At 40.7% G+C, this 22,890-nt stretch overlaps 1 protein-coding gene across 5 annotated transcripts; it reads right to left on the bottom strand.

Annotated features, from left to right (window-relative positions):
* Positions 1-805: 805 nt before the first annotated feature.
* ATMIN (ATM interactor) lies at positions 806-22,865 on the bottom strand. Of its 5 annotated transcripts, XR_003925071.2 has the most exons (6): positions 22,619-22,865; positions 16,113-16,238; positions 14,947-15,146; positions 11,973-13,943; positions 8,929-8,966; positions 806-1,469 (listed from the first exon to the last, which is right to left on the bottom strand). XR_003925071.2 is itself a non-coding variant. In XM_030026072.1 (4 exons), the coding sequence occupies exons 1-4, from the start codon at positions 22,847-22,849 to the stop codon at positions 12,113-12,115; spliced, it is 2,388 nt and encodes a 795-aa protein (XP_029881932.1). In that variant the 5' UTR covers positions 22,850-22,865; the 3' UTR covers positions 6,446-12,112. The 5 variants fall into 5 exon arrangements, 2 of the variants coding, with proteins under 2 accessions (XP_029881932.1, XP_040982285.1); XR_005933262.1 differs by lacking the exon at positions 8,929-8,966 and having other exon boundaries at positions 806-995; XR_005933261.1 differs by lacking the exon at positions 8,929-8,966.
* Positions 22,866-22,890: the final 25 nt, after the last annotated feature.

The following is a 22,890-nucleotide window of genomic DNA, read 5'->3' on the forward strand; positions in this document are numbered from 1 at the left end:
CTCCTTTTCGTCCTATTTGGTCATTACGCATCCATTTTTCTCACACGCACTACTCCCTTCCTATTCTATGTTTTTAAACCCCCGTATAGGCTCTCTCCTTCCTTCGGCCCCTTTCAGCACTCCCCTCGTTTTTTCCTTCCAAGCAGCCCGGCTCTGTCCTTTCTCCCGTTTGCCATTCTCGGGCTGACGCCTGTCATTAGCCTCCAGAGTCCTTCCCCACCCGCCATCTTCCAACCCCCTCAGGCCAGCGGCCGGCTGCCGGTTACGAGGCTCTGCCACGTCCGTCCCAATCGCAGGACCCACGGGATGATTTGAGGTCGGGAGGGACCTCAGGATCTCCCCCCGCAGCGTCCCCCTGACCGGGCAGCTCTCACACGGCCAGTACGGCCTTCCCCCCCCCCCCCCCCCACGAACGGCCCTCACGGAGGAGACCCGCCATTTCCACACAGACCCCGGGGCCGCGCGCCCCCCGCGTTGCCGCGGTAACCGGGGAGCGGCGCCTCAGCGAACGTCAGGCTTGACCGCTTTGAAACCGTTTTCTACAGATCGGCGGCTTTTGGGTTTTGGTTTTTTTTTTTTTTTTTTTCCCCACAATCACTTTTACACCCACGGTGAAGGAAAGCGTCGTCCCCGATCCCGAAGGAGGGAGCAGCGTTCACACTGCACCAGAGGCGAGATTCACCTCTTCTCTCTCGGGATAAAACCGACCTCCCCCCCGCCCCGGGAGGGATTGCCAACCCCGCGGTTCCTCCTCTCGGTTCAGGAGGTCTTTCGCTACGCAACATTACAAAACAGGACCGGCGAGGAATTACAGTTACTTGTTATTTTGTACTCGCAAGAAAACGCAAAGAGCGTGAGTCTTCAGTTACATCAGCAAATACCATTTCTTCGACGTTTTCCTTCGTAACAATGCTCTGGTTTGTCTCAGATTTAACGTGTTTCCCTATTACCAGGTGCAAGGCTGGGGTAGAAGGGATCCACTTGCCTGCTTCCAGCTGCAAAAACAAGCCAAGAAACACAAGGCAAATGAAACTTCCAACAAATGCCAGTTCTGCTTAGACATGTTGCAATCTCTTGACAACAGTATAGGTCAAGAAGCCAAGACCACAAGGAATCAATCAAAATCAGAAGGCGAGTTAAGCGTACATGCCGTAGCTGACACAGCTTCAGAAAAGGAAGAGATTTCAACCCATTCTAGTAAGTCTAACTGTTGTCCTACAACATACAACATTAAAATGGAACTACGGAACAAGTTACACTGTTCAAACATTCCAAGGTGAAATGAAGAACCCGCCAATAAAAAGAACACTGTATGCAGAACCTGGAAGATGCGACAAATCCAGAAGCTGTAAGGCATAAAGAGATTAATGTGCCTGATGTGCTTGATCCAAATGGCTCTGAATCTTTAAGTCTTCACAAGTACTTCCACCTGTGAAAGATGCCACTCCCAAGGATACTTCAGACCCTTCCTGGAAGAATACAAAAGCCATTATCTTTCAGAAGATGCTCAATGGTACTTCAGCTGAGATCACTTCCTGCAGTCACAATGCCAGAGCAACAGAGCAGAAGGGTGAAAAAGGAGCTTTATCATTGTGAATGATAAAGTAAGGGGACAAAAAATAGAAATTAATGAATCGTCGTTTCTCTCGAGCCATACAAAGGTCTCACTCCTGCAAGAAGATCCTGAGCAGTTACACTGGCACGGTGCTCTTACATCAGACAAGAGTATTGCAACTGTTTCTAATCCTACTGTTTTTAAAAAGAACAGTTGTCATGCCTGTATGCAAATTCCACATACAAACCAAAACCAATATACAAAACACGATGACACCCAGGGCTCTTTAACCGATGATATCAGGAACAGGTATGTTGAGGTCAAGGAAGGAAATGAATGAAAAATGCAGGAGGTTCCACTGCTTTCCGGACTACCTTCCTTATCAGTCAGCCACATTGCAGGAGCTGCAGTGCCATCTAGACTGACCTAACATTTCTATATTGTAATTTCATGCTTTTTTAAAAGCTTGTTAGACTGTGAGAAAAAACTAGAATTTCCTTGTGAGCAATGTGGATATTTGTAGTTTTTGTAGATGCTATTAATAGAATTATAAGCTGATGAATGCCAATTACTTTGACGTAGGTTTAGTTTCTTCCTGACCATAAGACAGATTCATTAGAGCCTTAAATAGCTTATTCTGGGGATGAAGTGCAACCTCTTCCTTTAGATTCACTCTGAATGACTACAGTAGCCTAGCACATTAGGTATTTGATGCTGCTGAGCACTGAAGCAATGCCCAACTTCAGGAACATTCTTAAATCCATGCCTATTCTGCAAGGCATTTAATAATATTCTTAACTTAAACAGTGCTAAATCCTATTGAGCTTCACAGACAAACATTTGCATACTTTCCTTGCTAATTTGGCACCTAAAAGAAATGGAAGTGACCTGGAAAGCAGACAGTGGTGGGACTGACAGTTATTTACAATTATTTTTTCTTACTTGTTGTTAAGTAGATTAATTTTGTTAATCCTGTTAATGTGTTCTTTGCTTGTTTCTGTTTCATATGTATTCTGTGCATTCTGGTATTCACTTATTCTTGTTTCATCTCACACTGAACAAGGGACTTCTAGATCAAGTTCTCTTTTGCTTTTGTGTTAAATAAAAACCAAAGTAAAATAGCAGTTTTTCCATAGATACAAAGATAACTGCAATTCAACTCAGCATTCAGGACAGAGATGCATTGCAACTCACCCTTCCCCTCTTCTGATGCTTTGATAAAAATTTGGAGTAGGGAAAGATAGTACCAGTGCAAGGCTTCCAACAGCATATGTTTTCCAATTTAAAACAGATTCAATGTCTTTTTAACATTTCTTTCTTTACTAATAAACATGTGCATAAATGTAGGTTTTAGTTGTTTTCTGGCATCGATTTGTTAATTGTGTTCATCTTCAGGTATCTCAACATCAGAGCTAAAGAATTATCGCCTTCTAGAGGCATAGTTTCAGTAAAATAGGTGATATGTATTCTGTGTATCTAAATAATGTGTTTATACCTTTAAAAATAGAAGGATGACACAGCTTCATCTCTTCACCCAATACTCACGTGAAATGACCTCTAGAGAAGAATGCAGGAGCTGAGCGCTAGTGTTAAATAACAGCTCTAAGCAGTTTGCTTTGTCTCCTAGTACAATTTTTCCTGGGAATTGCTTAGGGAAATCTGGAAATCTTTTAGAACACTAATTTGTATAGAAAGTATGTTACGATTCTTTAAGAAGCATATCTTTAAGATGAGTGGCATATCAGCTTGAGGTGCAGAGTATGAGAGTTGTTGCACTGGAGGTTCAAACAGGACCACCATTTTTCTGGTAGCAAATTTGATTTTTCAAGTGACAGTACCTCTGTATTGGAGAGAGGAGTGCCACCTACTGAACGGCGAACAAAATAAGCACCTATGCCAGAAACAGCACAAGGCTGCTGACAGTATTATGGTCTTCTGCATTCCTTCGCTCCTCCTGAATAACAAAAGCTAAACATTTCAGTCTGAAATGGCAGTAGTTTTTTGTACCTGTTTGGTATTTTGTTGCAAGTCAAGAGGGAAAGTCATAAAGAACCTATTAAAAAGTTATAAAGATCTATTAAAAACCAGGTCATTGTAGTTGATATGATGACCTATATGCATCTTTTATCTCTTTCAGTACTCTGGATATCTGAAAATCTCAGCCAATGACTATGTGGAGTCAAGCTCTATCTTGGTCATTAATTTCCAGGAAACATAGTTTTTTTTGTTGTAGTAACTTGTCCTAACTGCTTTTCAATTATGGTGCTAGAGTTACACAAGTGCAGTATCATTCTGACAAAACAGACACACCCTCTAACACACCATTTGCTTCCCTTCTTTGTACCCTTCCCCCATGGTAATGTATTTTCTAATCCTGTTTTTCATATTTAGACATAAAATGCAAGCTCTACTAAAGAAGCATCCTTCACAAATAGCCCCAAAATAAATAAATCCATATATACTTATTTCAGTCCCATTTTCCACTAAGTAGAAAATTCAAACATCTATGTATTTGTGAAACTAGTAACATTTTCCATAGTCTAGAAGGAGCGAAGATAGTCTCTCCTATTCAGACAACTGAAAATACAGCTGCTTCAATGAGAAAACTGAAAAATGAACTGCATTACCAATTAACAGTAAGTTAAGCCAAACATGTTTGTTATAGTAATTATGAGTTGCAGCCATTGCAGACAGGTAGTAAATTCTTTAGGACTACAGAAAAAAAAATGTTTGAAGTTGCAGGGAAAACTATAAACTTTATTTCCACACTTTCCAATGTTCCATGCCAGATAAGATTTTTGCTGAGGTTTTTGAAACTGTCAAATCAGACAGATTAAACAGAGGTTTTACTACAACCTGATACAGATAATATTTCTAAGAACCACACCTGCAGATTATTGCTACAAGACCTGTAGCAGAAAACCAGAAAAGCTGCTAACTAAAGGCCTAGAACACAAAGAAATGAATACACAACACTTAAGCCATTGTAAGCTTAATCAAGTTATGTGCCCTTGAATACACTGGGTTATTCTAGCACAGGAACCAGCAGCTTCTTGTTTACGTGTAAATTCTCTCAAGAATAAAGCCGTTCCTGTTCAAGGAAAGGAAATAAACTTAAGGGCTAGATCAGCTAGAAGTGCTTCCTGTATTCAAGGTGCCAAAACAAAACAAGCGAAAGGGGAATTGTTGACAACAACATAAAAATACAATGATGGAACACCTGAAAGTTAAATCAACATTTTCCCCCTTTTGTTTTAGGTCCAAACTTCCAAAGGACTGATTCCAGAGTACTCACTGTCAAATCCTGGAGCCAGAAAGAAAATCTGCCTCTAATTCCATTGTTTTGACAGAAAACAACCAACTTGTGCCAGCATGCAATTTCTTTAAGTGAAGGAAATTCAGGAACTAAACACAAACCAGTCAGGGATGCCTTCACTGCCAGCAGAATAAATGAATTCTCAGCAACAGCAAACAAGCAAGTAGTTCAAAAATACATGAGGCTTCCCTGATCTCCAACCAGCCATTATCAACTTCTAAATCTGTTCTCAATCAAGAGTTAAAGTTTGTCCTGCCTTTTAGACTGTCTACCATTTGTGAAAGTTTCATGAGGATCAGTCTGTCAAAGTATCTGACTTTGTCCATGGGCTAAATCTGTTCTGAATAAAGAAAAGCCTGAAATAACAGCCTAAACTAAGCAGAATCATGGCTACGATAGGAATAGGGCTATTATTCCTAAAAGGATAGTCAGCATCTTATATATTTGACTCTTTCATAATTTTAAATGCTCTGAACAGGTATTTAGTTTCTAGATACTTATGACATACTACGCTCTGGAAATACCTTCCATATTTTGCTAGCACTAGGGCTAATGCTGCCTTCTGCAAGAATGCATCATTGGTGACTATACCTGATGTAATAGTACAGATGAACTTTCAGTCAAGGAGCATCTGCTCGTTACCTACTCTGAATTACATATACAAGATATACAGGTAACAGGAGAAATCAACGTTTTATCCTACAACTAACAGAAAATAGTGGGATCATTACCAAGCATGGGAACTCTACAGGAAGAAAAGGGACAAAGTATGATCCATATTCCAAATCAACCTACTGTAGCTTTTTTTTAAAAAAAATATTCGTAGTGGCAAAAATTATTTTCTCAGTTATATAAAATATATTGCAAAATAATATAAGCTGTTAGGACTGTAATTTTCTAGTAGAATACTTTGAAAGCTAATCATCATAATGCAGTTGAGTTTCTACTTAATGTTACTTATGACTCTAGAGATCCTGAAAATTACAGGAGGGGTGGATGGTAAGGTAGAGGAAGAATGCGAAGTAATCCTTCTGTCCTCAGTCTGTTGTAGAAGAAAGGCATCTGTCAGTGAGCTGAAACTGTAGAGTTTTTCCATTGTGCATATAAGGTAATTAAAGATTAAATTTTGCATGCACTGCTGAGAGGTTTGAGATGGAGCACCACTAGTGCAGCCAGCCTGGATGCTGCTGGTCAGAAGAATCCGGCACTACCTGTATGCATCAGATTCCGCGTGGAAGTCTATGCATAGATTCACTTACAGCAGAGAACCTCTCAAATAAATTTGTTTCACTTTTATGAAATGTAGCACCTTGACATTCTGATTACATTTGTGTTGCCAGTTTAAGCTTCCTAGGATTCACTGAAAAGTAGGACCACACTGGAAAACTTTTGCCACCTCTGGAGATCAAGGACTGACATTGTAAGATAGTTTTAATATAGAAAATCTCTACCAATTCAAGACACCTAGCTGTCAAGAGGTAAGATGTTAAGCTGGTACTTGCCAATAGGCACTGAATACCCCACCCATGCTTCTGCAGGGAGGAGATCACAGCCATTAAAACAGAAGGCAAAAGTTGATTGAAGTTAACTTTATTCCAAAATATGTATAATTTACAGGACTAAATAAGTGCTTCATTTTCAATACTTGTGAATAACTTACTAGTAGCTTTGTGTAACACTTCAGTTCCCAACAGAGGGAAATATGAAACAGTATTTTGGCACAAGGTTTTCTCTGCATGCATTAATATACTTAAAAGTTTCACAATACTAGGACAACATTCCTTCTTTGGGATTGTCACTTGTAAAATAGGCCTAAGAAATGAATGCTTGCCTTTGTCTGCTCATTGCAAGTTTACTGGCTTAAATAGCAAGAATTAAACATGGACATCCTTTGAAAACTGAATTTGTCCACTAGATCAAAATCCCACCAGTGATGAGAAGAAAAATATTTCAAGGACATTTCTCAGCCTTATTAAGATTAACTCACACATGCTTTGGGAAAGACTCGCCCAGGAGGTTTATTACTCATCCATTCCAAATAGTTACAAGTTTAAATTAGATCATAATCAGGTGTTGAATTCTGTAAGCTGAAAAAAATATGGCTTTCATATTGAGCTTTATCATAGATGCACTTGCAGATATCTGTAGATAGAAGTACTGTCAATCTAGCTCTGCATGCAAGTGCTTGAAACATGCATGTAAAGCATTAGTTGTTGTGAAATGTACAGTTTACATCATCACAAGTCATCTATTATATTCCATTGCTAGTTATGTTGATGATACTGCTGTAAAGCCAGTACATGAAAAAGAATCAGAAGTAAAGGACTTCTGTTATTTAACTCAGCAGTTCCTTCAGGAGTTTCCACTGTTTCAGGCTGTCCAGTTACATTTTCAGTGAAGTGGAAGAGTCACGCGCGCAAGTACAAACATACCCTCAACCTGACTGCGAGGCAATGCAGAGTTGAATGATGTAGTTCCTTGATTCTGTTCATTGCATAGCAATGGCATTTTAAACAAGAAAATTCAGTCATGCTCTAAGCAGCAGATCCTTCTAGCACACATTTAAATTCACATCAACTGTTAAAAAAAACAACAGCAAAAGAAACAGAAGATGCATGTTTGCACCATGCATTGAAGGTTGCTACCATTAAACAACCCTATCCTCATAGTGTTCATATAAAATTATTAATGGAAGTCTGTTTACAGTAGGCCTATTCTACTAGCAACACAAGCATAGCAGCACCTTAAACCAAACATGAATGAAAAAGCTTGCAAGACCCAGAATGTTAACCACATTTTGGTGTGAATGTGTTTGCAACAGGAAATTGTATATTAAGATCATGTTGAAAAAAGTAATACGTCAGAAACATATTAAAGCAAAGGAAGCTGTACAGCCTTAATGATAAAGGCAAGTACATTTGGTTCACCTCACAGTTGTCATTTCAGTAACATACTCTTTTGCAAGTTGAGCACCCTATGTTGATTCAGTATGTATTAGTCCTATTGACTTACCCTATATTTGAAAGGCTATTAAAAAACCCCTAAGATCCCAATCCTGCCAACACTTACATCTCTGCCCAGCCTCACAAAAAAAATCAATTCTGACCTGACTAAGCACATGAGCATGTGTTAGCAGGATAAGGATTTAAAACACTGGAAGGCAGTCATCTTTCTTTGTTCTGTTGCCTCTACACAATCAAGGTACATATGACTAACAGGGAAATTCAGCCTTTTGTTTTCTACAGAAAAAATGACTGCATATGCGCCTTGGAATGGAAAGTTGTAAAAAGTGTTAGTCACATACATTAAGTTACAGACACTGATTGAATTGTTCAAAACTAGATGAGGTCTCACAAGGCTTGTTTTACAGCTGTTTAATTTACAGCTGCAAGTACGTATGTATTTTTTTAAGATCTCATATCCTTTGGAAGTGAAAATTTTCTAGACACAAGCAGCTTTGCATAGCTAAGAATACGTAGCATTAGTAAACTCTGCCTTTAAACTACCAATTTCTCTAGGCTGCCATGAAGAGTTCGGGGATGATTCCCTCCCTACCCAACGCAGAAAGAAGTATTTACAAGGGTATTAGTGGAAATAGATGCAAATAAAGCCAAAAGTAGAAGAAACTTACATGTACTGTCGTACAAATTTTTAGCATTGTGACAAACGAACACAGAAGGCAACACGACAGACCTCTCGGTTTTCAGCTGTTTTGTGCTTATGTTCTCATAGAACATGTGTCCCAAATTTGCTGTTTCATTTTTTTGATTTTTTATATACTAAAGAAAAGCTCAAGTGAAACTAGAAAACAACTAATTCAATTTTAGAGTAGCATTACACAGGCATCCAGATCAAGATCCAGCAATCACAGCATAACAGAATTAAGCAGGAAATGCAAAGAGCAAGTACAAGTAACATTAGTATCACTTCCAGATAAAAATTTGTGCTAAGAGGCTATAGAGAATCTGATGTTACTTTTTGTATAGCAGTTCAAATGGCAGTAGAGGATACAAAAGAGAGTAAGCAAAGTAGTAAGTCACTGCTGACCAATACTTACAATAGAGACAGTGCCTTGAAAATCAAATCAGAGACAAACTGCAGAAAAAGGGAGATAAGTATAACTTTAGTACTACCAAGAAATAGTTCTGACTGAAGTTTATTTTTAAAACAACAGCCAAAACAGAAAATCAGCCATTTTAAAGAACTTGTTCAAATGTGAAGAATTTGTAATATTCAGCAACAGTATTTCAGATCAGGTTTCCTTAGGTCTACTGTGGGATTCAACAAACTATGAAGACTGGTTGCAGTCTTCACATTTTCACAAAAATACTTAATAAAGTCAAACTGAGTGACATATGCCAGCAACATAGGATACAAACCTGTTTCTGACTTTCAGGAATAATTTAGGGAGAATCAAATTTGTGAAGAAAGAAGTTAATTTTGGTCAGAATGAGACACTTCCCCAAGACAATGCAGACATATTTAATAATTTCTTAATGCTGCACTTTCAATAAATAATTTCATGTTGTAGCACTGTGTTTGCCTAATTAAAGTTCAAACTATTTTAAACCCATAGGATGAGGGAAGGGAATGGTACTTGCATGTAAAAACACACAGAGCTCAAATACTTTTAATTACAAGGTACAATAAATAGCCATTACATTGTAAGATTGCATCCACACCTTAGTTTTTTTCTGATAGTCACTGATGTTAAGAGCTTTGGCTTACACTGTAAGAACATGGCAATTCTCATTCTGATTTGTAAATTAGTTTCAAAGTTCTTTAAATGCTGGCTGGTCTCTCAGATGGCTGCAATTCAAAGCCTTCTGTAATTCTGCTCCTCATCACCTAAGATTCCTTCTCTTGCAGAAAAAAGACCGACTTTCTAAATTCATAGGTAATGAACAGTTTCTCACTTCTGCCTCCTACAGCTGCGGAGAATGCAGTTTTCCCCAACCAGATTTATAGCAACTGCTTCTCTTTGCTGCATCAGTACAGACAACTTGCACATGGGAAACACAGAAGCCCACATATGAAGAAATGTTCTCTGGTATTTCAGCCAGGGGGAAGAAAGGAGAAGGAAAAACTCTTTAAAATCTGAAGATGCAACGTTACTGGAAAAATACTGCAATAGAATAAACTAACCCAATTTTGTCATTTATTTCCCAATTTCAAAGTAGGCAAGTAAATATGAATCAGTCATATCTTCAGAAGAATAGAATTACAAGCAATGCCTACCTTCTTTTAATATATCCCACCTTTAAGATAAGAACTCTAGGCATTGTGAAACCTGGGGGGACTTTCCCCAAAGCAGAATTACTGTACTCCTGGGGGGAACTGCAAGATTCCTTTCTGCAGTCTCTTCAGCCAAAGACTGGAAGTGCCTGAATTCGCACCTAGAAATGTTGAAAAGTTAAAACAGGCAACACAGCTGTGGTTTCAGGAGGTTTTTTTAGGAGGAAAATATGAGTTTCAGGGTTAATCTAGAGATTATTTCCAGTAAAAGTGGAGATGCTTACCATATTAGTGTGTTAACTACAGCATTAGAGAGTGGTAGGAAGAGACAAAAAAAAAAAAAAAAAGGTACTGCTCATTTTCAACAAAACAAGCTGCCTGCAGTGTATGAGTAACAACTCCCACATCCTTGAGTTGAGGATATGAAGCACAAAGCATAGCGAGTCTTCAAAAACTAAGGCTTAGACATACATTTACTGACGGGCTGCCTAGTAAATATGCAGCCAATACTTCTCCTCTCACAAGTGAGGAGTAAAGTCTGTTACATGCCCAGGAACTTGACATGAAGAGGTTTCTCTTTTCATTTAAGGTAACAGAAACTAAAACCTGTCCAGGACAAAACCAGAGGCCTATGTTTTGCAGGTATTATAGTAAGAGATAAAAATTAGTTAAGGCCAAATTCCAACATACATTCACAACTGGCTTCATTTTTTTCTTATGCAAATGAAAAATACTGCAAACAATGGTATGAGGGGCAAGATGAACATTAAAAAAAAATTCCAACAGGTCCCACGTTTCTTCTCTGAAAAATCAGTTTGAATTTGACTATACTCAGAAAAACTATCTAAAAGCTGCAGGAACTGAAGGCTGCAGATCAACACACAAAAGCAAGATACAGCTGTTCTGAAAGGGCTTCTGTGAGCTGATCTCTCAGCTCTGTTGTACAGATTCCAATTGGTTTTGGAAGCAGAAAGTCCAAAACCATGAGTCTAGGTGAGTGAGCATTTTAGAGAATTTAATTTTCCATTTCTAAAGATTTCTGTTAAGGTAATAGAGGTATAAACCACTGTAACATTTCTCAACTTATATCTTAATAAAGCTAGGAGAATTTCAGCAAAATTATTCCAGTCTTTGAGGCACACACATTGTAACATTTGCATCTTACAGACAGAAATAATTTCAGTAATTCCCTCCTGAAGACTCTAAAAATGTTAGTCCCATTCATTACACTAGCTAAAAGGATGACATACTAATTTTCCCTATAATTATGTATTCCAAGTTCTCTTCTTACTCTTAAAAGGGCACCAGTGCCACTCAGGGAAAAAAAAATAAAAGTACTGCTTTCCACATATTTTAAATAATAAATATATTCAACAATTCAAGAGTCTATATGTGTCTAGTGTGTTGGACTGGTATTTGGAAAATACCAACTTATGAAGGAGAAGGAGCTGTGAAGGCATAAAGTAAAAGAAGACAATACGGCTTATTATGTTCATGCTGGATTTAAAATACAAGCTACTAAAAAAAGCAAACAGAAGTAGCTTACACTAATAGAATCCTCCCCCGTAAGTTCAGGGAAGCATCTGAATTGGACAGGTCAGGGTTTTGGTCCAGCACATTGGAACCCCATACGTAAGCCAGGAATAGATAGATAGAGAAAGATATATATAGAACAACTTTAAAAGTTCTTCCATTTCAATTAAAGCAGTATCAGCTTTGTAAAGAAGTTTGAGGAAAAAACATAGGCACCACAATTTTTTTTTTTTTTTTTTAAGGTTCAAATGCACATTAACATGTTACAGCCCCCCCCTTCCCCACCATTTATACACACATAGCTTATGTAGCGTTACATACTGAGTAGAGTACCTTCAGCATGAAAAGTCTCTTAGGCCAACTGCTCACGATAATTACATTCAATAAAGCAAAGTGGATAACTTGGTCAAGCCATCTGTCCCACCCCAATAACTTAATTTCAGACCACAGAAAACAGTTATGTTATGTAGTACTCAATGGCTGGGCTTGTCAGAGCTCTGAAACAAGGAGCACAGCTCTTCACAGGTCTGTGTTTCTACTGAACTGAACTGGGACTCCATTGTATTCCAGGCTAAGTCAGCCAGAAGAAAGTCATCCATTGCTGTCTGTGTCTCATTGCTGGTAAGGAATAAACTCCCTAGATTCTCAAAGCAGCTATCCATAGTCTGTGTTTCAGCGCTACTGAGCTGGACTTTGCTTTCAATATTCTGAGTAGGTATATTTTTAGTAGCCGGATATACTTCTGTCTGGGTTTCTGTATCAGAGGAGTCAGTACTCATGGAGAAACTAGACTGCTTCAGAATACTTCCTAAAGGCAGATGGGTATTACTGTCCAAAAAGAAATTCAAGTCTGTTTGTGTCTGTGTATCAAACATCTCCAAACCTAGGAAGTTAGAATTTCCTCGGCAGCTATATGATTGAGTGGCACTATCTGAAAATAAGAAATCAGTCTGAGTTTCAATGTCCAGTGACTCCAAAACTGGCTCAGAGTTTAGGGTACCAAGCTCACTCTCTTCAGTCTGAGTTTGGATATTGGATGCTGAAAAGAACTCTTCAATGTCAAAGTCTATTCCTGTGCTCTGTGATGGACCAGATGGCAGATGTGTGTCAGCATTAGAACTTGTCTCAGACAAAAGGCCACGATTATCCAGTGTCTGGCCAGACATGTTTCCCGAAAAGATGTTTTCCAAATCACTTAGTAGGTCCATTGTCTGGGTTTGATTATCCGTCGTATTTTGAGGTGGAAGTATATTAGTCTGTGTGTTGAAGCTGATAAGGGATTCAGACTTGACCGTATCTTGAGTCAGGCTCTTGCCATTACTCCTTTGCAGCAAGGTTTGATCTATATTTGCAGGCATTAAATTGTTTTCTGGAAGTTGAATGTGAGTAGAAACATTATATGATGAATGAACGTTGTCAAAGATGTCACTGCACGTTACAGCCTGGTCCATTTGCACTCTTCCATCAATAGAGTCCTGTGTCCTACTGGTTTGAGTCTCTCTAGAAATGCCGCATGCTGGAAAACAAACCTGACTAAAAGCATCAGTCTGAGCAGCTATGGATGAAGTCAGTTTGGAAGCAGGCAGCAGCGTCTGTGTTTGTACACTGATAGGCAATGAAACCTGTGAACTGAATGACAGATCTGTCTGAGAGCAAGAGGATACAGAAGAATTGGGAGTCCAGGCTGCAGCCGGTACAAAGTTCTGTGAAATATAAGATAAGTCAGTCTGTATATTTATTGAAGAAATTTTATTCTTGTGACAAACATTCCCCAGCTCTTGCCCTGTGTTATTTGATGCAACCGTATCCAACTCAACTTGTACACCAGTACTTACTGGTTCACGATCACCGGAATTTGTCACTTTTGAAACAGGCATACTATCTTTAAATACAAGTGTTTCTGCCTCCAGTGCTGGAATCAGAATTCCTATAGATTGAGGCAATAAATGAACAGTACTTAGAACTGAACCTTGATTATCAACAGCCACTACAGCAGGTTTGACAGAAGAGTCTGTTGCAGATACATATATAGGCAAGTGAGCAAGCTGCATCACTGGAAGTTTAACCAAAGCCACCTTGGGCTTTGGTAAAAGCATCTTCGGTGTACATTTTGGCTGCATTTGGTTCGTGAAGTTAGAACTGCAGGAGCCTTCAAGAGAGGCCACTAGTTTCACTTCAGAGGACTCCAATTCTTGAGTGCCAGGATTATTATTGTGTGTATTGATGAATGCTTCATTTGCTTTCTCTGCCAACTGCTGATTATGTACAGAGGTTTCCATTTTCCTTTTCTTACTAGGAGGATCCCTGTGAACATGAGATCAATAATTTATACTCCTTCCAAGCACAAAACATCTGCCTTCCATTCTTTTGAGTCATTGCATTGAAAATATAAACTGAAGTCACAGATGAGGTTGGATATGAGAAGACAACTAATCCTGATTAAAACATAAAAAGACTCCATGAATTTCAGTTTTGCAAAATTTCATTCCTCACTCTTTTTCTTTAAAAAAGAAAAAAAGGTTACCTCTTTTATGGAGACCTATTCCTAAATGGAGGTAGAAGTTTAGATGGTTTCTTCCCCCTTGTACATTAAGCACTCTGATTTGAAGGCATGTTTAATTTGTTATTTTGATGCTAACTCAGACTGAGCATTGAAGGGACAGCGCTCTTAAAATTAAGTGTACAGGTAAAGGTCTCTCATGGAAACTGAAGATACAATTAGCACTCCTTCACACAAAACTTAATTTTGCAGCAGTTGAATCTCCAAGACAGACAGGCTAGGCCTCAGGAAACAGATTACCCATTATGAAATATATGTACACATTTAAGACAACTATAAATCTAAACATGCATATATAGGCATTTAAAAAAAAAAGAATCCACTAATACTTGCAAAGATGACTAGACTTATTATAAAAGAAAATAAACTGAACTGCATTCCACACCAGTTACGAGCTATAAACATTTCCCAATCATCTCTACTCTCACAGAACTGTAAAAAAAAAAAACCTGTTGCAGATGCAACAAGAATCACTAGCATTTATGCCATGCAGTGCAGTGTCATCAGTACTTTTTGTTTTGTATGTGGGGAAGCCTCATCCTATTAATTAGACAATCATCACTGCCTTCAACAAAACAGAAATTACTAAAAGCAACTGAACAAAGAAACTGCAAACTGCTTTACAGCCAAAACAATGTGAGCCTATTTCCAATCTAATCAACAGAAAGGAGACAAAAAGCCAGTACATGGGAGACAGCGGAATTGGTGATGAATGTAAGTATCATTACTTAACTGCTTCACTTTTACCTGTGTTCTGCAGGAATTTCATGGCCAGTTCTGTAAATATGAGACAGTAATGCTGTTCTGCTGGCATAAGGGCACCCACAAGTACACTGGAAAGTCTTGCCACAGACCTCTATATGCCGTTTCAAATACCATTCTGTACCATAGGAGTTACTACATTTATCGCATTTGTGCTTCTTTTCAGCATGCATTTTCATAAAGTGCTAGAATACACAATGAAAAGTAAACATTAGCCTTCAGCTAAGATAAAAAGAGAAAATCATGTTTAGGGGAGACAGTAATATTTGCTTTTTGTTGTTACTGTTAAATAGCATTGAAGAGTAGAATTAAAATTTTTTTAAAGGTCTGATTAGGAGGAGTAAGTTACAAGCTTAAAGAAACCAACAGAAAGAATTTAAAGTTTGCAAATCTGCTTGTGCTATGTGCATATTAAAACACAGATAAACATTTATGTGTCCTAATGCTCTTGGAGGTTTCCTATGGACATTAATAAATCTATAGATTAATCTTGCCAAAGAGCATAGTAAGTATATGTTGCAACATGTGCACACTCCTGAAGATCTACAACTGAGCTAATAGTCTCAAGTCAAACAGGTCAACTTCAGAGCAAACACCAGATTTTTCCTTTTCATTTACAGCACCAAGTTCTAGCCACTCATCTCCTATGGTGTCCCCAGCTTATCACAGGTAACCGACAGCAGAAGAGTGCTTTTTATACTCATGCATGCAGAAAAAAGTCTTACATGTTTTCTTAAACAGGTAACTAGTAAACATGCATTTTGATACTAAAGCAGAGAAAAACTCCTAATTCTTGACCACTCGAAAAAGCAGTTTAAAAGCATCAGCCACATTTTAAACCTTTATCGGTTGCTGCTGTGATCTTCCCCCCTGCCACTCTTTGATCTTTCCCCATCTTTTTAATTTGTGGAGAGAGGCTGTCAGAACATACTGGCATCTGCCTGATCAAAAGGTTCAAGTCCTCTAATATCAACATGCAAACATGCAAATTCATTAACCATATGCCCATGTGGACCTTCTGCATACAGTTCTCCAACTTCTGGATACATGCTGAGAGGCTTTGCTCATCACTGAATGCAAAAGTGTACACTCTCTGGAGTAGAGACAGTCAGGACTAATCAGTACAAAAATACTTTAGGAAATAAGAATACCTGTTTTACAAGAGAAAATTGGGAAAATGGTCTGTTTGGTCCTCTAGGGCAGCCTTCAATAGGACAGCAGTAGAATTTCTGTGAAGTTTTCAAACCCTTCCTTACTGGTGCATTAAGTTTTCCATCCTGAAAAAGAACCAATTAAGAAGTTGGCAATTCTACAGGTTTGCATATTAAAGACGTTCAGAATACACATCAACTTTGGCTCACTGAGTGTGTAAACACCTCAATGAGCTGAAGGCACCTTCCTAAGTGTTTTGAAAGTTCAAATGGAGTTTTTCACCTATGTGCACGCTACTTTGCAAATATACCATCAAAATTACCAAGTGAAATTACAACAAGCTCTACAGAGTAGTGGTACTATACTGTCTACTTTTACCAAGATACTCGCTGCCCCAAGCCAATTATAACCGCCTTTTGTGTTATTTGACCCAAAAAGCTTTCTCTACAGATACTGCACTGCACTGCCGACTCAACGTGGTTTTACTTTTTTGTAGCACGGTCTACTTGAAGCTCCATTAAAATTAGTCACACACTGTGTAACACAACACTTCCCTGACGTTGGAATTCTGTTGGCACTATTTCGAGTTTACCTGTAATAAAATGAAAAATGCCAAGTACACTCTGCCACTTAATTCAGATCATAAACCAAATCTCACTTAAGTCTATGAAACTAACAACTGGTATGCTAATTATGAACCTCCGAACGTTAAGTGACTGGTGTATCTGCGCTTTTCCATGTGATCTGCCTCACTGACCATCACATGTACACAATAGAAGAAAGCAACGTAACTTGCTCAAAGAGGACCTCAAAAATACATATGAAAAGGACACACTAGTGGGATTGTTCAACCATATAGAACCTATTCCTGCTGAGGACACAGCCATGGAAACCAGACAAGATGTATCCCTCTAGACATATCCTATCTGAAAGACTCTCAGTGGAAACATCAGGCATCTGTATCTAAGCAAAAAATCAAAAGTGAACTATTAAAAATCTGATGCTCAGAGTAGCTGTGAGTCTCCTCACATCCTGAGACTGAGTAGGAGGCCAACCAAGTCCCCAGAGCCAGTTACAGAAGTCCACAATGGCATCCCCAGGATGATTATTCAGGGAAGAATTACCAGAGCATGCCCTGTTTGAGCTTTGCACCTGATTTTTCCTTAGCATTATGGCAGTGACGGTAAGCACAGTAAGTGGCGGAATGTTGATTTTACACCAGTCACTCCCTAACTACCTCGTTCTGGCAGATCTCCAACTGCTTCATGTTTACACAGGTTAGACCAAACATAAAGTAGCCAAAGTGCAATTGTTGTCCCATGTGAAGCAAACAGAAAGTATGTACTCAGCTGCCAGAACACAAAGGGGTTCGTGCTCACACCCTTGCTTCTTACCTACCTACGGTTAGTCACAACCCAACAACTCTGTGTTCTGAGCTACTCATGCCTTGCTTTTGAAGTATTCATTTCATTTGCACTTCAGGAATACCATGAAGCAGATGAGTGGGACGCTTCAATGACTTTGTCTTTCCTCAAATCATCTCTCAATCTAAGATACTCTGTGTAAAATGTAACCCCTTCAAGGAATATTTCAGTTATGTTTCCACACACTCAGCACTGCTACTTGCTGACATTGCCGCACGTTCATTTTTGTTAATGACATACTATACTCAAAGAAGCAAAGTTTAGAGCCTCTCGACCAAAATGATCAGCTGCCATTTCATCAAGAAAACCTGGAATAATTCTCTAAAAAGAGACTTTTCATGTAACATTTTAACCTTCTAAGCATCTTTATATAAAGCAGTCCCCATGGACAAACCACTCATAAACAGGTCTGTTTTATCTCTGCTGAATAATTACTGTGATTATTTTTGCACCTCCTAGAGCCACTGCCCAAAACATGACTCGAAATCTACTTATTCCAGCCCCACTACCCCCAATTACACTTTTTAACCCTGAGTTTACCCAGACACACTCTGACCAGATGCCAGTCTCAAAGTCTTCAGGAGAAAAAAAAAGATTTGCCTTTAAGTCAAAACTACGTTTGGTCTCTCGCACTGCAGATGAAATCAATATGCTTAGTGAGTGACAATTGGAGTTACTTATTCCTAAGTAAGAAGTTATTCAAAGTGTGTTATATTTAATGTCACAACCCAACAAATGACAGGGCAATATGGTAAATAAGTCCAGGCACTTAACAGGTAAACCACAGCCAGGTTATTTAAAACTACTTAAGTGCTAGGGTACAGCATAACATCAAGTGTTTAAAAGCTATATAAACACAAGTAAGACCCTTTTTTAACAGGTGGAACATAGACTTTCAAGGCACAGATCACAACAAATTTGTTGTGACAAGTTGAGAGATACTCTACACATATAAGTAACCCCATCCAGAGAGTAACCTTGTTTTGACCATCTTCAAAGTCCTCCTGGCTCTAAATGGTTGATCTTACATCTTCTCAAAAACCCGGTATTTTAGACATTCTCACAAGTCCTTTCCTTGTATGTCTGATTTTACTTCCCATGGTTCTACAATAGCCACCCACCACAATTATTGGTAGGTATTTGTTCAATTAACTTCTCAAAACACAGACACTTGTATTCTAAGGAATACTGACATTTGGACAGGGCTTCTGGCAACAACCTGGAAAATGGAAAGTAACAATCCTTGCTACTGATTTAGTCAAGGTGAACTTACTGATGTCTTGCTTTCCTGTAACAGAAAGGCTTACTCCAAAGGATTAATTTAAAACATTAAGTTAAAGTAGACTGTAGCCAACTATTTAAAACATTTTTTTTCAGCAGAAAATCATGCATTTCTTTACTAAATAGCATGGAGAGTGTGGTGGGTTGACCCTGGGTGGATGCCAGGTGCCCACCAAAGCCAGTCTATCACTCCCCCTCCTCAACTGGACAGGGGAGAGAAAATATAACAAAAGGCTTGTGGGTCGAGATAAGGACATGGAGAGATCACTCAACCAATTACCGTCATGGGCAAACCAGACGCGACTTAGGGAAAATTAACTTAATTTATTGGCAAACCAGAGCAGGGTAATAACAAATAAAACTAAATCTTAAAACACCTTTCCCCTACCCCTCCCTTCTTCCCTGGCACAGCTTCACTCCCGGATTCTCTACCTAACCCCACCCCAGCAGCACAGGGGGATGGGGAATGGGGGTTACGATCAGTTCATCACACCTTGTCTCTGCCGCTCCTTCCTCCTCAGGAGCAGGACTCCTCTCACTCTTCCCCTGCTCCAGAGTGGGGTCCCTCCCACGGGAGATGCACCCATCTGCTCCGGCGTGGGGTCCTCCACGGGCTGCAGGTGGAGATCTGCTCCACTGTGGACCTCCACGGGCTGCAGGGGGACAGCCTGCCTCTCACCACGGTCTTCCCCATGGGCTGCCCGGGAATCTTGGGTCCGGTGCCTGGAGCACCTCCTCCCCCTCCTTCTTCACTGACCTGGGGGTCTGCAAAGTTGTTTCTCTCGCATGTTCTCACTCCTCTCTCCAGCTGCAGTGCCACATCAACTTTTTTTTTTCTTCTTTTTAAATCTGTTATCCCAGAGGCGCTACCACCATCGCTGATGGGCTTGGGCTTGACCTTGGCCAGCGGCGGGTCCGTCTTGGAGGTGGCTGGCAGTGGCTCTGTTGGACACGGGAAGCTTCTAGCAGCTTCTCACAGAAGCCACCCCTGTAGACCCCCCCACTACCAAAACCTTGCCACACAAACCCAATACAGAGAGAAGGGCATTTATTCTTATTACAGCAACTATCACGGTAGTGTAATATTTGCATTTGGGTAACCGACCAGTGGGGTAAGCTACCCTTTCCAGCTCACCACTGACTACAGCCTTCCTGCTATCATAGGAATCCACAGAATCCTCTCCTTTACATAAACTCCTCTAGCTTCATTTTTGAACTACACGGAAGTCTTCCCCTTCTTCCCGCAAAATAATACAGGCAAAAGACCAAAGAACTGAAAAAAATTTCAAGCCTAATATATTAAAGTGCCAGTATATACACCCACTGTTCTCATTTTTTATTGGCTTAGTTAAGCTAAGGAGCCAGAAAACAAATGTTTATATACCAACACTTCATCATATCTTCTTTTGTTAGGCCAAACAAGCCAAATTCTTCTAATTTCCCTTTGTCAGACACACTTGCCATTCACCACCCTTAACAGCGCTTTTCTACACCTCTTCTGGGTTCCTGTTAGCCTATTTGAATCAGATTCCTACCCTACAGCAGTGAGAGAATATCCTTCTGACATATTTTAGAACTGCCCTTCTCACAGCAGCATTACCCTAAATGCTCATACACATATGACCAAATAGCTTTTGCAAGCGTTTCCCATCTCTGTTATTTCTCTTACAAACAAGGACTGATCAAATTTTTTGTTATCACTTCACAAGACTATAACCTTGTACCGTGGCACTTAACTCCGTTTTTACAGCATAATCTTGCTTTCCTATGTAAATGTCCTTCCTCTGCAGCAACAATACCTCATAGTTTTTGGTATCAAAAGATCCTACTGGTGCTACTTTTATTAATGAAAATTAAACAATTCAACCTCCCTTCTCTTCAGCACTACAACGTTCTCTCCTTCCCCTATAGCTTCTTACCAACTCATTTGCAAAGCTGCTTCTTCACTAATTCCTCATGTTTCACTAACAAATGCAACCTACTAAATTCTTTTTGTCTGGGGAAGTTATCTCTTAAAAGGAAGTATTAATACTAAAGTATTAGTCCAAGTCCATCTCTTTCTGGAGAAACAGAGGAACACCACCTAGATTTATCTCTTTTACCTTCATATCTTTCTCCCTTCATTCAAGATGCATTCTCAAGCCATGCATAATACTGTAGATACTTTATCTAAGACATAGTACAGAAAAATTAGCCTCCCTTAAGCCTTGATAACATTTTACTCTCAATTACAGTGCCCTTGCAATAAGTAAGTCAGATGTTCCTGAAAATCTCCATCCATCCATGCTTCAGTATTTACCCAAGCTACCAAAAGATTTAGTAATTAGGTGTATGAAAAGTGTTATAATTCTACAAGGCATCAATAGTTAACAGCTATCTAGGCAACTGGTGAGAAAGCAACATTTCCTCACCCATCATACCCCGAACAGCAGTTATATAACCCACTAGCTGCAGTCCTCGCAGGCTGCTGCGTACGCTCAGAGCAGAAGCTCACAACCGAAACGACTGTCTGCTGAACCCGAGCGAATGTTTTCAACTTCTGTTGTACCTCCACTCCTACGTACACGCAAGATATAATACACAACACACGGAAAAGTTGTTAGCGCATATTAGGAAATTAAACAGAACGGAGACAGGAGATTGCAAGCATGCTTGAGACTATTGCCTCTTGTTCATCACAAATGATTACCTGTAATTAACCATTTCACAAAAGATGTTTATTGTTTGCCCACTGGGGCAGCATTTTCAGCATGCAGCTACAAATGCTGCGCTTGAAGTTTTCCAGGAATAGGATTTGACCTCACACACTTGGCATGATCATTCTGAGAAAAGTAAGGATATCTTTCTGAAAGGCCCACGTTCAAATGCATGCTTGCTGAACTGTGGCTCTCCCCCCACCCCCCAGCATACGCTGCAGTTTTCTCAGCAGTACTATGGTAATGAGGGCTTGTTTCCAAAATGGCATCCATCTAGGTTTTTTTTGGCTCACAGACATTTTAAAAAAACAAACAAAAACCCCAGCACAACAGCACTCAGCATTTGGATTACGATGGCTTGCCAACTGCTAAGGGTAGGAAACGCAGTATGTTTGCATAGCACCTCACAAGTGGGGCTATAATGCCTCGCTGCAGAAAGATAAGCAATAAGCAAGTGAAATAACAGAAACTGAGTCCCAAAGAACTTTTAACCGCCTTAGTCACGTTTAACGCTGGTACAAAACCGGTTATTTTCTCGAAGTGATTTTAGAGGAATTCTCAATACGACTGGGCAGACCGCGCACAGGCACGCACTCGTGCCTTTATAGGCACACCTGCACAGGCTTTTCACGCGGGGGAGATTTAAACAAAAGAAACGCTTCCTTGTTCCCATTGGGAATACCGCCGTCCCCCCCTTACTGGGCTCCGCAAAGCAAACCCCAGCAGAGCCGAACACTGCAGCCGCCCCCCGGGCCCGTACGCGGCCGCAGGCCCCCGGGGGGCCTCGCCTTCCCGCCGAGCAGGAACGGATCCCCTCACCCGCCGCACCGGGCCGAGGCCTCGCAGCGGGGCAAAGGCGGGCGAGGAGGCCCAGGCGCCAGGGCCCGGCCGGAGCCTCCGGCAGGCCCCCGCGGCGGAAGAAGGAGCTGCGCCATTACAGAGCCCCACTGACCAAGATGAGGGGCGGGCCGCCTCTCTCCCACCACCCCCCCGCCAAGCCCCCTCAGCCCGCCGCAGCCCCCCGTCGGGCCCCGCAGGAGGGAGGCGGCGGGGCCGGGCCTCGCCTCACCGCGCGGCGGGGCCGAGTCCGGGCGGCGGCGGTACCTGGACCGGGTGGGCCTTGCTCAGGTGCATGTTGAGGGCCGGGCTGTTGGGCAGGACCTTGCCGCAACCGGGCACCGTGCACAGGATGTTGGTCCTCACTTGGGACAGCTCTGTCACCGAGGGCCGTACCAGCTCCCCGGCGGGCGGCAGGTCCCCCACGGGCACGGGGGCCGGCGCCGGAGGCCGCCCCAACCCACCGCCACGCCGCCCGGCTGCTGCCGCCGCCGCCATGTTGCTGTCAGCTGCTCGGCCCTCCACTTCCGGGGGCGGCC

This window comes from Aquila chrysaetos, chromosome 9 (genome assembly GCF_900496995.4).
Source record: "Aquila chrysaetos chrysaetos chromosome 9, bAquChr1.4, whole genome shotgun sequence".
Taxonomy (NCBI): domain Eukaryota; kingdom Metazoa; phylum Chordata; class Aves; order Accipitriformes; family Accipitridae; genus Aquila; species Aquila chrysaetos.

Coding starts and splice junctions, on each gene's coding strand:
- ATMIN (XM_030026072.1), bottom strand. CDS start 22,849: ATGGCGGCGGCGGCAGCAGCCGGGCGGCGTGGCGGTGGGTTGGGGCGG. Junction 16,239..22,618: donor GCAAGGCCCACCCGGTCCAG/GTACCGCCGCCG, acceptor GTTCTTTTTCAG/GATGGAAAACTTAATGCACC. Junction 13,944..14,946: donor GAAATTCCTGCAGAACACAG/GTAAAAGTGAAG, acceptor TCATGTTCACAG/GGATCCTCCTAGTAAGAAAA.